Genomic DNA, 12,702 nt, shown 5'->3' with positions numbered 1-12,702 from the left:
TTTTCCAGCTTGAAAACTAATTTGGAAACTTTTTAAAATTTAAGCAACAAGAATGAAGTAATGAATGTATCCAATGAAAGTTATAGTGGAGAAGGCTTTTTTTTTTTTTTTTAAATGTTTATTTCTAGGAGAGAGAGACAGCGTGAGCAGGGGAGGGTCAGAGAGAGAGGGAGTCACAGACTGAAACAGGCTCCAGGCTCTGAGCTGGCAGTCAGCACAGAGTCTGACGCGGGGCTGGAACCCACGAACCGCGAGATTATGACCTAAGCGAAAGTCGGACGCTTAACCGATTAAGCCACCTAGGCGCCCCAAGGCTAACTTTTCTTTAAGCAGTGGCTCTGAGTGACTTCAGAACAGACCAAGACCATAACCCAATGTGTTCAAGTTAGACTTGACAAGTGCCCAGCTTAGTGTTTTGCCACTATATTTAACTATATGTTAAAATACTTCATTAGGGAGAGACCTGGCCAATCTTTAAGGCAAGCAGTAGTGACTGTGGTGTCTGTGTTTAGAATCATCAGCTGCAACCGTTGAGGTGGTGGTTCTTCACTAGGAAAAGATACATCCTGAACACAAGCATAATCCTCATTAGCTTTGTCATCCTGGGTCTTGACATGAAGCTTACTTCTCTGCACAAGAAAAACATGGCACGATACCACCATGACCGTAACAGGTAAGAAGGAGATTGAGGAGCAAAGGCTATTCCTAGTCAATGTCCAAAGTTTCCTGATTACACACAAGTATTCTTTCAAACTCCCTTCCTCTCCCAGTGCTCTACAGCAGACCTGTTTGTGTACCAGAGTTAAACATAGAACACCAACTAATGTCCACAGCTGAGAAAACAGTTAACAAGAGACCATTTAAACTGCTAACCATATTGAAAAGCTCCTCTGCCTTCCTAATACTCAGGTATGTGTTTGTCAAGGATAATACATTCAAATTTCACACAGCAAGGATCTAGAAGTAGTCATATTTTGCACCCTGACCAAAGAATAAAGCCTAAGGCATGTCAAACGATCATGCTTTAAACAAAACCGCAATACAGTGCATTTTTTTAAATCCAAAGAGGGTTGTTTTCTGATGGGATGTTTATCCAGTATTTAAGAGACATTCTGGTGCCCCTTTGGGCACCTTCTCTGGTCTTTCCCATGGGGAAGAGCATCTATTTCCTAGACCAAGTATTGCCATGTGATACTTGACTTTTTTAGTGGTCAGTAGTCTGGACTGCTGATCTGTGTAATGAAGCAATGTCCCAGCTCAGCCTTACAGAGGGTCTTTATGCAGGCAGTGGGTCTGTGCAGTTTAAATGGTGTTAACAGCTGAGGTCCATCTTGCTATATGGCACTGCCAAGGTCTTAAGACACTAGAACAGTTGTCATCAAGCACCAACTTGCTCTTTCTATGGGGGTCTTTCCAAGTTGCAACACAAGATTGTGAATGTGTTTCTCACATAACATCCTTACATCAGTTTATCAATCATCTTTCTACTTTCAGTACTATTAAACCTATTAGATTAATTATGCTGCAGAAAACAGAGCATAAGGGCACATCTCCTTAGGCTAACTAACTCCCTCCTTTTGAGGAGAGATTTAACTCAAACCAGAGCAGTAGATGAGGCTGGCCTTGATTTGCAGGATGAATTTGGAGTAATCTCCTAGGGGTTGTACATCAGGGCTTCTAAAGATCTCCCAACCAAATACATGGCCTTTTGCCAATGCTCTCACTCCACAAGTACGAGAGGCCACACTGGAAAGGTTTGCTCTAATAGGACTTGCCGAGCTGCTGTACTTCAGCTGGAGAAGTGGATGGCATACACTTTAGCTGAGTGACTATCAGCCTTCCTGGGTACAGGTTCATCAGCTTCAATGAGGCAATAAAAGTAAACTCAGCAGTCGTTCACTTCACGGGCTTCCTGGTTCTACTGGCAACGGTTCAGCTGTGGAGCCTGCTGCATCATAATCCCAGGCTACAGGTTAGCGGTAGAACACTCAGCAATGCGTGGGACGGGGTAGCGGGTTTCTTGCTGGTCATCCTGATTCTGCTGACAGGCTATGCTATTGCTTTAAGCCCTCGTTCCCAGTGTCTGTCTTTTCCTAAATGTTGTGCTGGCCTTGGACTCACATTGCCTCCCTGAAAAAGCACTATATGGGAAACCATCAGCTCCAGTTAGCAAGGAGTTTTGGAGAAAACTGAAGAAACCTGCTTTTTACTTGTAGTTCCATACTTAACTAGTAATGAGACTTAAATGCAGACATTTGTCTCATCTCCTAAAATTCAGCTCAGGGGTTGATGCAAAGGACAAATTGATATGAAAATACTATGTAATTACAAAGAAAATAGGGTTTTCTGTGTGTGTTTGGGGGTGATTCTTTTAGGCAGTGATATGAACGGCCATTAAGGCATTTCTTTGATTTCCATTCCCTTTGGTTCTGTGTTGGCCTCATCAAGCACCTCAGGAGGGAAAGAACTGAAATCAGCTTCATTACTGTCTACCCTCTCCTGACTGGTCTTTGTCCTTTCCAGTTTAACCTGCTGTTTGGGTGGAGCATCTCAGACTACCAAACTTTTTTCAGCTCAGCAGTAACTGCTGTTGGTCTCCTGATGGGAATCTCTCATCACAAGGAAGTGAAAACCCCCATCCTGGTTTTCCTGCAGGATTGTTTGGTTTATTATATGTCAGGGGAGAAATGCTTACAAAAGCAGCCCTTTCTGTACCACTGCACACTGGAAAAGGGAGTCTAGATCCTTTGCCTTTCCATTTTATGGTGCTATCTATGGATACAATTTGAGTGGCTGTTACTTTCAGAAATGTGTCCTTCTTAAGCACCTAGGCCTACTTTCCTCACTTCTTATATTCTTAGACGTATTGCTAGGACACTGGGCCTCAATTTATGCTCTCATAACCTACCCAGATTAACATTATTTGCTGCTTCTGTCTCAATGGCTCTTTGGATGCATACAAAAGTACACTTTTAAGAAAAGTAGAAAGGTAGAATTCCAAAAAGAACTGCAATATTTGTTTATAGTTAATAAATGTTCATTTCAGACAGCTTATTATTCTCCCCCTAAGAGAGAGACAAGTCTCTTAAAAGTATGAAAAATAAAGTAGGGGCAGACGCCTGGCTGGCTTAGTCAGTAAGGCATAGGACTCTTGATCTCAGGGCCAGGAGTTCAAGCCCCACATTGGGTGTGGAGACTACTTAAAATTTAAAAAAAGGATAGAGGAAAGAAGGAAACCTAGATGAGGATTTGGGGCTGTACTGTATATAGATTTGATTAGGATAGAAAAAAACAAATTGTGGGGCGCCTGGGTGGCTTAGTCGGTTAAGCGTCCGACTTTCGCTTAGGTCATGATCTCGCGATTCGTGGGTTCGAGCCCCGCGTCGGGCCCTGTGCTGACTGCCAGCTCGGAGCCTGGAGCCTGTTTCAGTCTCACTCCCTCTCTCTCTGACCCTCCCCTGCTCGCGCTGTCTCTCTCTCTCTCTCTCTCTCCTAGAAATAAATAAAACATTAAAAAAAAAATTTAAAAAAAAAAAATTGGTGAATGAAGCCTTCACTCTTGGAACACTATATACTAAAGCTCTTAAGGAAGTAACAATCACAATAAGCTTTTGCTAACACGTCCTTTTTGAACCCTTTTTCTGCTTTAATCATAATCATACAACATGAAGGGAAAATGGAGTACATTTATTGGGAAAAGTCTTATAGCACAGTCTCAGATTGTCCCAAGTTACCTGTTGACCTAGATAGAATAGCTATAATTAAGCACTTTTAAGTGGATGATGTATTGTTACTAGGAAGTATTTGGTCATACAGATTTCCATCACAGTGGTATTTATTATAAACATTCATCCTCTAAGTTGTTGGGCTGTTTTGNGAACCGCGAGATCATGACCTAAGCGAAAGTCGGACGCTTAACCGACTAAGCCACCCAGGCGCCCCTGGGCTGTTTTGTTTTTTAACAGTACCCTAGTGGCAACAGTGAATAAGTCAGTATTTCAAGGGAAAAAGTGCATCACCTGTTAAAATGAACACATTAAATATTGTTATGGAAACCACTCTAGTAACCCTGTATTTGAGAGATTTCTTTATGCTGAAAAGACTGGAAAAACTCAGCATTTACTTTTAAAGATAACACTTTAAAAAAAAAACAACCAACCAACCAACCTAGGGGCACCCAAATGGCTGATTCAGTTAAGCATCCAACTCTTGATTTTGGCTCAGGTCATCTCATGGTTCGTGAGTTTGAGCCCTGCACTGGGCTCCGCGCTGGCAGCGTGGAGCCGTGCTTGAGATTCTCTCTCTAAATAAAAACAAAACAAAACAAAACAAAACAAACTAAAAAGCCAGTTTTTATGGTTAACTTGGCAAATTTTATTGGAATGCTTCTGTGTTTAGAGGTCTTAGAATAGCAGAGACCGTTTTTATGATTTCTGATGTATTTTTTCAATATGTTTTTGCTACTCTTTCAAGCCTCCATGTTTATACTTTCCAGAACTGCTAAAACTCAAATGGATTTTGAATTAAGAGTGCAATTGTGACTCACCTGTTTACCTGTGAAAGCAGTGAAGTCATTTATTTTTATACCCACAGTCTGTCATTCTTGCTCTTCTGTCCACTCAAAAGCATTTTCCTTTTTAATAGTTTTATTTCTCCCCCGAGTTTCCAGCAAATATTTTATGTGACTATTTCCCAAACATAAGCATAGAACACATATTTTTAAAGTAGAAATTAAACGGACAGTCTCTAAACTCAAAATTTTATTGTCTCTTTCCAGGTTGTTGCCAGTCCTGGGTTTTCTGAACCTCACCAGTGTCCTCTTGATGGTACTTGTGATCATTCACCTTTTTGTTTCTGTCATCCTCATGGCCTTTGGTTAAGAAACAAAGTCCCTTAAGGTAGGTAACTCTCTGGCTCAGTAACTGAAATATAAACGTCATGATTCTTGTATCACTGGAAAAGCTCAATTGTTGCTGCTCTTAAGATTATAGATGGACATAATACACAGTATCGCCATATTCCCTTTATTAGTGTCCACAGCCCTGCCAACCATTTTTATAGGAAACCCAGTTTATCAAGATTACATTATGTTCCATATCCACTGTCCTATAAATAGCTGGTCCTCAACTGTTTAGCAGAAACACTCCAATGCCTGACAGTAAATCATAAAAGGAAACAGTATTACTACTTATACTATATTTTTGGAATCTTTTGGTACTTTTTCCCTCCAACATCAGCATCAGTTGTAATTTCCTCACTTTTCTCCTTTTGTCTTTGAACAGACTGTGAGAAGGTGCATTGATATATATGGTACTGCAGACAGTTTGCTAGGAATCCAGCGGCGCCAGAACACATGAGCCAATGGGCATTAACACTGAAGTTTTAAAAGGTAAATTATCTTAATCGTGTTACTTCCTAGCCTGGCTTATTACTAATTAGCATATTATAACTTACCTTTGCATGGCACAGTTTAGAAAATTATCGATGTTTATAATACACTGTTAATTTTGTAAATCACTGAGGAATCAAAATCTCCCCTGGCTACAAGTTCTTCTGCTTGTGGATCACTGTCAGGAAAGGGTTAAACTGTTAAGTGTGCTACAGAATAATCCAGCTCTGCTGCCAAACAGCAAGTAAAAAAATACTCATCATCAATGTTTCAGCATGGCTGTGGGAAGTATAAATGAATCAGAAATGAGCTCACAGCAGTTTTTTTTTTAATGTTTATTTTTGAGAGGGTAACAGAATCAGAAGCAGGCTCCAAGCTGTCAGCACAGAGCCCAATGGAAGTTTGAACTCACAAACCATGAGATCATGACCTGAGCTGAAGTCAGACACTTAACCAACTGAGCCACCCAGGCGCCCTGACAACAGCTTATTTTAAAGATAAAAGCGTGAGGTCTGGCAAATGGGGATCCCTGTCTCACAGGAGTAACCAAGCAAATTCACAAATGCTATCTAGGCTTAAATACAGAAGTTGCGGGGCGCCTGGGTGGCTCAATCAGTTAAGCATTTGACTCTTGATTTCAGCTCAGATTGTGATCTCACAGTTTGTGGATTCGAGCCCCATGTTGGGCTCTGTGCTGACAGTGCAGAGCCTGCTTAGGATTCTGTGTCCTCGCTCTGCCCCTCCTCTGTTCACTCTGTCTTGCAAAAATAAACATTAAAAAAAAAACCCCACACACAGAGATTGAAATGGGCTTCTTGATGCTGCAGACATCCACATTACCCAGGGAACTAAAGAGTAAGGTCTGGCTTGTGCCCAGCATGGGTCACTGCTTAAAATACTCTCCACTAAAATCCAAATATGCACCTCACTGTTTGACCAAACCAGTGGAGAAAGCAAGGCACAGAATTTTTAACTTTATTATCAGCTACTGAGCTATGAGATACAAACCAATCAAAAACACTGAAGTTGCTTGAAACAGGTATATACATTACACTACACATAAGCCAGAGTCCTACCTTCTGATCCCAAAACCATCCCTCTGGGGAAGGATATCCTTACCTATGGGAAAAGGAGCACGTTAAGTTACAACAGTAATAGTCTTATCCATCTAAGAAAGTAGTGAACAACTACAGCCACATTTTTTATGGGCACCAAAAAACGNGCTGAGGTGTTGGCACCAGCAGATGCAGTTGGTAGTGTGTCTGGCACAGATGGCAACTCTGGTAGTACAAAGTTGTCATAGGTGTCCACAGGTCTGGAAGGGGGCTTTGCAGGGGCTTCCGGCTTGGGCCCAGGACCTAATTAAATGAGGGTAAGAAGAACAGTGTTAAAAATGCCAGAGAAGTGGCTCAGATCCTCAACGCCCACAATTCCCTTTGGCAGAAACAATAAGGCAATCAAAATACAGAAGAAAACCACTGGTTTTAAAACAACGATTAATATAAAGAAAAATAAAAATTTTCAGTACAATTAATATCTACATTTTCTTAATACAGTTGAATCTTATGTTTTACTTTCCTACGGTAAGAAAAAAGATTAGGGGAAGTTCCAAGTGTGGTACACGGGAGTAGGTACACAATGTATTCTTTCAGACTGTCCCCTTTCACAAAGGTCTGCTCCCATAACAACAAAGTCCTAGGGGTGGCACTAAAATTCTGTTGGAATGAGCCACTCTTTTAAGGCTTAAGGGAAGAAAAACTTTATAAGGAATATTAATGTCTATATTGTTTGATAGAATTTGAATTTCCAGTCTTCCATTTTGTATATTACAAGTTAAAATTATCCCCCACTCTACCTACTATACATTTCCATTTATATCTAAGTTCTAGAAAAGGCAAACCTAAGCTATAGTGTTAGAAAATAAGAACAGTGTTTGCCTCCAGGGTAGAGAGTGGACTGGGAAGGAACATAAGGGAACTTTCTGGGGTGATGGAAACTTTCTTTACCTTTACCAAGGTCACTGTTATATAAAATCAAAACTCATCAAAATATATACTTCTCTGTATTTTTTCAAGTATTGTTTCAGAAACAAGGAATTTGTAAGATTCTCTGGGGCCAGAAAGGTATTTTCTTTATGGACAAGGGAAATCCTGAGTTCTATTTTTGTCATGCTACACTCGGGGAAAGGATAGGGCATGTGGGGAAAATGCCATGGACATGAAAACTATCTGAGGCGGAAGCAGTAATGAGAAAACAGCAAGAAGTTCAGCACTGAGGGTTTCTGACTCATACTCACCAACAATCTGTGCAGAAGAGACATTCTTATCAGCATTAATGTCATCAACCTGAAACACAAATATTATTACCAGGAGAGAAAGCAATGGCATTACTCAATAAAGTACTGATACTGGTATAAGCCCTTGTGTTTTCCAAAAGCTAAGCAGAAGCAACAGAACCGCTCCAAAGAAACTGCCCCTCCACTCCCTATACACCTTTTCTGATCTTCCAACTAGATAGACACAACATTAAATTCTTAACCACCAAGCAGAGAAAAAGGAAATTCTTACCACACCACCACACCTCTCTCTGATACCTTCACCTTCTGGGCAGAGAGAAAACACTAACCGACTGAATTCATCTCCAAGAACCAAGTCCTCAAATACTGAAGATCTTCTACCTCATTCCTAGATACAGTTGTGTACAATGCTTCAGTGCATGCAAGACCAAAACTAAGAAAAACCCAGGCCCAAGGGAAAAACTAAAGGAAAGAGCACTAAAGAAATTCAGGAACAGGAGGAGCTGCCAGCAAATGTCATACCAATTTGTTTTCTCTGTAATTCATCAGATGGAAGGAAATAGGTCTCAAAAGACACATACTAGCTAAAGAAACAAGGCTGACAGAAAAGGAGACCTCTAATTTGGAATCAAAGCTGTGCAACCACCAATGATTCAAGACATGACTATCATATTTATAACAAGTTTTATCTACAAAACTAAAATGTAAAATTAGTGCTATCAGCTGAAATTTATTAAATGGACACTTCTATTTAAGAAAAAAATCTGGCCACTATTCCTTTACACAATGTTGAATTCATAAAACTGGTATTTTAACTATCATAACTATCATATTCTAACACCAAGACTATACCAACTCAATACAATTCTCTGCCTTAGTAAAAAAAAAAAAAAAAAAAAAAAAAAAAAAAAAAAAAACTAGCCAGGGATCTTACTAGTAACAGTAGAAAACAGCATCTAGATCTCTAGACTTTTAAACACAGTGCTTCCTTACATCTTAAATCCTTTCTTCTACAAAGTCAATCATAAATTCTTCCATTCATATCATNACACACACACACACACACACACACAATAAAAAAAAAAAAAAAAAAAAAAAAAAGAAAAAGAAAAGACTAGGCAAGTGCACTACTAGAACTTTCTAAGAGACCTTCGGCTCCTTCCTGATTCCTGGCTTAACTGCAGACAAAGCATTGCCACCAATGATAATGCCGCAGCCGCCACCACCCAATTTCCAGGGTAACGTTAAAGCAACACAAGAATCCAAAGCAAGAGCAATGATGGTACTAGGAATTGATCAAAACTTTGCCTTCCCTGTGGCCATTATTTTGCTCTCTCTTCATGGGAGTCACTCTCCTGCTGCTTACAAAAGAGGCTCAAGCACTTACAGATTCATACGATGGGGGAGTTGCTGGTATCTGAGGTGGATGAATATTGGGAAAAGCCTGGTAAGTCCCCATTGGTAATCCATTGAAATCCGACTGCAAGAGGAAAAAGGTTAACATCAGAGACATGGCCCCAATTTGCGATTTCTGAGGTTTGTCGTATGGTAAGGGAGAAATAACTACATATAATCAGTGTAAATATTCGATTTATATTGAATATATACATATTTTCAAGAGCCCTAAAAGAGAAAAAAAAACTCCCAGAAGAATTCCAGATCTTTAAAGATCTAGCCAAAGGCTAGTCTTTAAATTACTAAATTAACTGCTTCCATGTCTACAAAGGAAGATTCTAATCAGATTTTCCTATTACTAGTAATGACCTTCACCTTTTTGTCTACAAAGAAGTTTTTCCACCAGGTAATAAGCAGTATTCATTTTTGGAAAAAAATGAATGAAGCTGAAGTATGGCTGAAGCAGGTCCCAAAGGTATTTACCAGTAAACCTATAAGAAAAATTTTCTCTAATACCATCTCTCTATATTTTCCACAGCATTAACTACAGACAAACCAAAAAAACTTTCTTCAAATCCCAGTATTTTTTTCCACAATATGATCACTAATACCAAATGTTCTTACTGTTCAACCTTAACAACCTACAACTTTTGTGTGTATTCATACAATCAATGTGTCCTCTTCTGTTACACTTTCTAGAGTTTATATCCACACTTATATGTATACTTACTGGTCCCTTTGGAAGTGGGTAGGAAAAAGGAGTACTTGGAGAGGGCATGGGCATAGGCATAGGCATAGGCACTGGCACTGTTCCGTCAGGTCCACCAACTGGTGCTGCAAAACCACCCCCTCCTCCTCCTCCTCTTCCAGGACCCCCTTTCTTCACATCATCTGTGAATCCAACATCAATAAGATCGGTCTCTACCCCAGGAGGAGCTTCTGCCTGAGAAGAAGAGAGAAACTCGTATCATTAACCCACAATGCAGGCCAGGTCCCCCAGAAGCCGACCCTGAGATGCAAATCAGCATGGAGGAAGTTTACTGGAGTGGTCTCCTTACTTGTGGGCAGTAAAGGAAGCAGGGCTGGGCAAATGGAAAAGCTGGGCTGCTGTGCAGACACAAGGTCTGCTCAGTCAATTCCTTAGGGAGCTCTGGAGCTGGGATGGGCCTGCAGCAGGTGCCTTCAAATGGGGCAGAGTCTAAAATCCCAGTTACTAAATACAGGCTGCCGTGAAGGAAAGACTTGAGATGAAGCAGCTTTCTTCTGACAGCCACTGCTGGAGGAGCACTCAGCTGTGTATGAGCACTGGTCATCAATATTCTCAAGAGCTGGGAGGATAAATGCTTTTATCCTGAGGTGTGTCTATTTGGGATGGGGGAGGGTTGTCTGAGCAGCATACTAAAACACGCACTACACCCACCAACCTTAACTGAGTGATTATTATTTGTACATTTCCCCTCTTCACACTATAAGCCTCTTCAGGACAGTGACCTTGTTTTTATTTCTGTATTTCTGAGCTTTCTGTGCACTGTCTGGTATAGGGCAGGCACCCAATAAATGTTTCAGGATCCTTTCTGGGTCTTGGGGCATTTCTTGCTTCAATTCTGTGAAATTCATTGAAAAGCAACAATTCCATTTTGTATTTGTATCAAGGTTTGTACCTTTTCAAAGTGCTTTCATCATTCATCTCATCTGATCCTTAAATACTCTTTGAGAAATGCAGGCATATTTACTGTTACCCAAAAAGGCACTAAGGAGACAAAGGCTTAAACTTCCATGCACAAACTTTAGTGCAAAGAATATGGTTATTTTTTAAGAAAATAATATCTAGAGACTCATTTCCCTTTGTACTCTGAAAGACTCTAACTTACCATGACCACAGAGTCAGGCTCATAGGGCACATTGTAGTTCTTGGCAATTTCAATCAGATATCTCTCCACCAGGATTTTGGGTGGGGCTTCCACACTCAGTTTGTGCATTAGCTGTAAATAAAAGACCCAGGGTTAACATCTATGCTAACTAGCCTTAAGCCTAACTTGTCTCACTTTTAAACTTTGTTCCTTTTTTTTAATATGTAAGTTGAGAAAAAAGCAGGCCAGAACAGTTAAATGATTTGTTTTTTCAATCACGAGACATATTACAAAATCCGTGCCTTTTTCACGTTCTCTGGTTACACATGACCCAGATGTTGATAAGACTGATGATACCCTCGCTTTCCACATTTGAATTTATCCACTCCTCTCCTCGATTCTACATCCACAAATCACAAGGGGCACAAAAGATAGGGGGACCTCACAAACAGAAGTTTAGGGAAGCAGTAAGGGGCTGATGGCACTGCCAGCCAGAAAGCCTTCTCACTCTATGAAATATGCAACCCTAGATTAACTCAGCCATATAGCAGGACCCACTAGAATCAATGCAAGCAATAGGATAACATGCCCACAACCCTGTCTACTGCATCATATTTAAAGAGTATGTCCATTACCCTGTCATTCACAGTTCCAATCTGGTTGGTCCTACATAACTTGCCATATTCCTTGCTATACTTGGCACAGAGCTGATCAGCAACCTACAGAGGGGGAAAAAAACAGTGAATACAAGTGGAAACCATTCCTACAAGCTGCTTCAAACTTCCTCCTATTAATAGTAAACATGCTTCTTTTTACTGCAAGAATTAAAAAAAAACAGGGTCTGTAAAGCCTTAAGGGGTACATATTAATTCATATTTGTTCAGCCAGCCAGCCACTGAGCTGTAAGTATGTGCCAAATTCCATTACAAACATGATATATGCTATTAACACAATCAGGAAAAACAGACGTTGTTCTTATAGAGCCTTATAATCTGAGGAAAACAGTCATTAATCACGCAAATAAAGATACAAATGCAGTTGTAACAAGTGCCACAAAGGCAAAGTATACCACAGTGTCAATAGCTTGTAACAATAAAATCAGATCTGATCAAAAAAACCAGGTAAGGCTTCCTGAAGAAAGTGATTCATGGAAACATAAAGGATGATTGAGAGTTAACACAGGGAAGGAAAAACATTCTAGGAAAATGCTGTTGCATGTGCAAAGGCCTCTGGTGGAAAAACCAGGCCAATCCTCAAGCTGAAATAAAGTCAGTTTTGAGCCTAAGGGAAAAGTGTGACAGGAAATGAAGTAAAAAAGGCATGTGGGGACCAGAAAATGCAGAGCCATATAAGCCATATTAGGAATTTTGTTTCTATCACAAGAACAACAGCTACTAAAGGGCTTTAAAGCAAGAGGCAGTGACAGGATCAGATCTGTGTTTTCAATAAAACCCTAAGCTGTTCTGATGGAATGGTGAACAAACCAAAGGAAACCAAAGTAAATATAGGAAGAAGGTTCAAGAAGTTACTATAATAGTCCAGGCAGGAGATGACTGGCATTGAATCAGAGTGGTCCCAACACCTGAGAGCTCAGTGAGGAGGCACTCACTGTTGAATATATAGACCCCCGTATTGATGATGTAATTTAGTCACTTGTCTTTTGATAATGGTTTTGGTTGCTGTATACTATGCAGAAATTTTTTTATTATGTTAGTCACTTTATGTCTTTTGTGGCCTTTCCCACTATGAGATTTTTTAAAACCCGCCTAGGT

General features: G+C 40.2%; 2 protein-coding genes across 2 annotated transcripts in view; one reads left to right on the top strand and one right to left on the bottom strand.

The window, feature by feature from the left end:
* The window catches only part of PKD1L3 (polycystin 1 like 3, transient receptor potential channel interacting), a 62,637-nt gene extending 57,694 nt beyond the window's left edge, over positions 1-4,943 (top strand). The window contains 4 exon segments of the mRNA XM_077756320.1: positions 513-673; positions 1,852-2,061; positions 2,523-2,651; positions 4,778-4,943. Of these exon segments, the coding sequence (XP_077612446.1) occupies positions 513-673; positions 1,852-2,061; positions 2,523-2,651; positions 4,778-4,922 (645 nt within the window). The 3' untranslated portion in view covers positions 4,923-4,943.
* Positions 4,944-6,461: 1,518 nt separating this feature from the next.
* Positions 6,462-12,702, bottom strand: part of IST1 (IST1 factor associated with ESCRT-III) — a 31,776-nt gene continuing 25,535 nt past the window's right edge. The window contains exons 5-11 of the mRNA XM_077756319.1: positions 11,566-11,649; positions 10,952-11,062; positions 9,811-10,023; positions 9,073-9,165; positions 7,686-7,734; positions 6,610-6,747; positions 6,462-6,508 (exon numbers count right to left, since the gene is read on the bottom strand). Coding sequence (XP_077612445.1) covers positions 6,462-6,508; positions 6,610-6,747; positions 7,686-7,734; positions 9,073-9,165; positions 9,811-10,023; positions 10,952-11,062; positions 11,566-11,649 — 735 coding nt within the window. The remainder of the gene's footprint in view (positions 6,509-6,609; positions 6,748-7,685; positions 7,735-9,072; positions 9,166-9,810; positions 10,024-10,951; positions 11,063-11,565; positions 11,650-12,702) is intronic.

This window comes from Crocuta crocuta, unplaced genomic scaffold, assembly GCF_008692635.1.
Source record: "Crocuta crocuta isolate KB4526 unplaced genomic scaffold, BGI_CrCroc_1.0 scaffold388, whole genome shotgun sequence".
NCBI classification, from domain to species: Eukaryota; Metazoa; Chordata; class Mammalia; order Carnivora; family Hyaenidae; genus Crocuta; species Crocuta crocuta.
The sequence above is the reverse complement of the archived record's forward strand: the minus strand, read 5'-3'. Positions and strand labels throughout refer to the sequence as shown.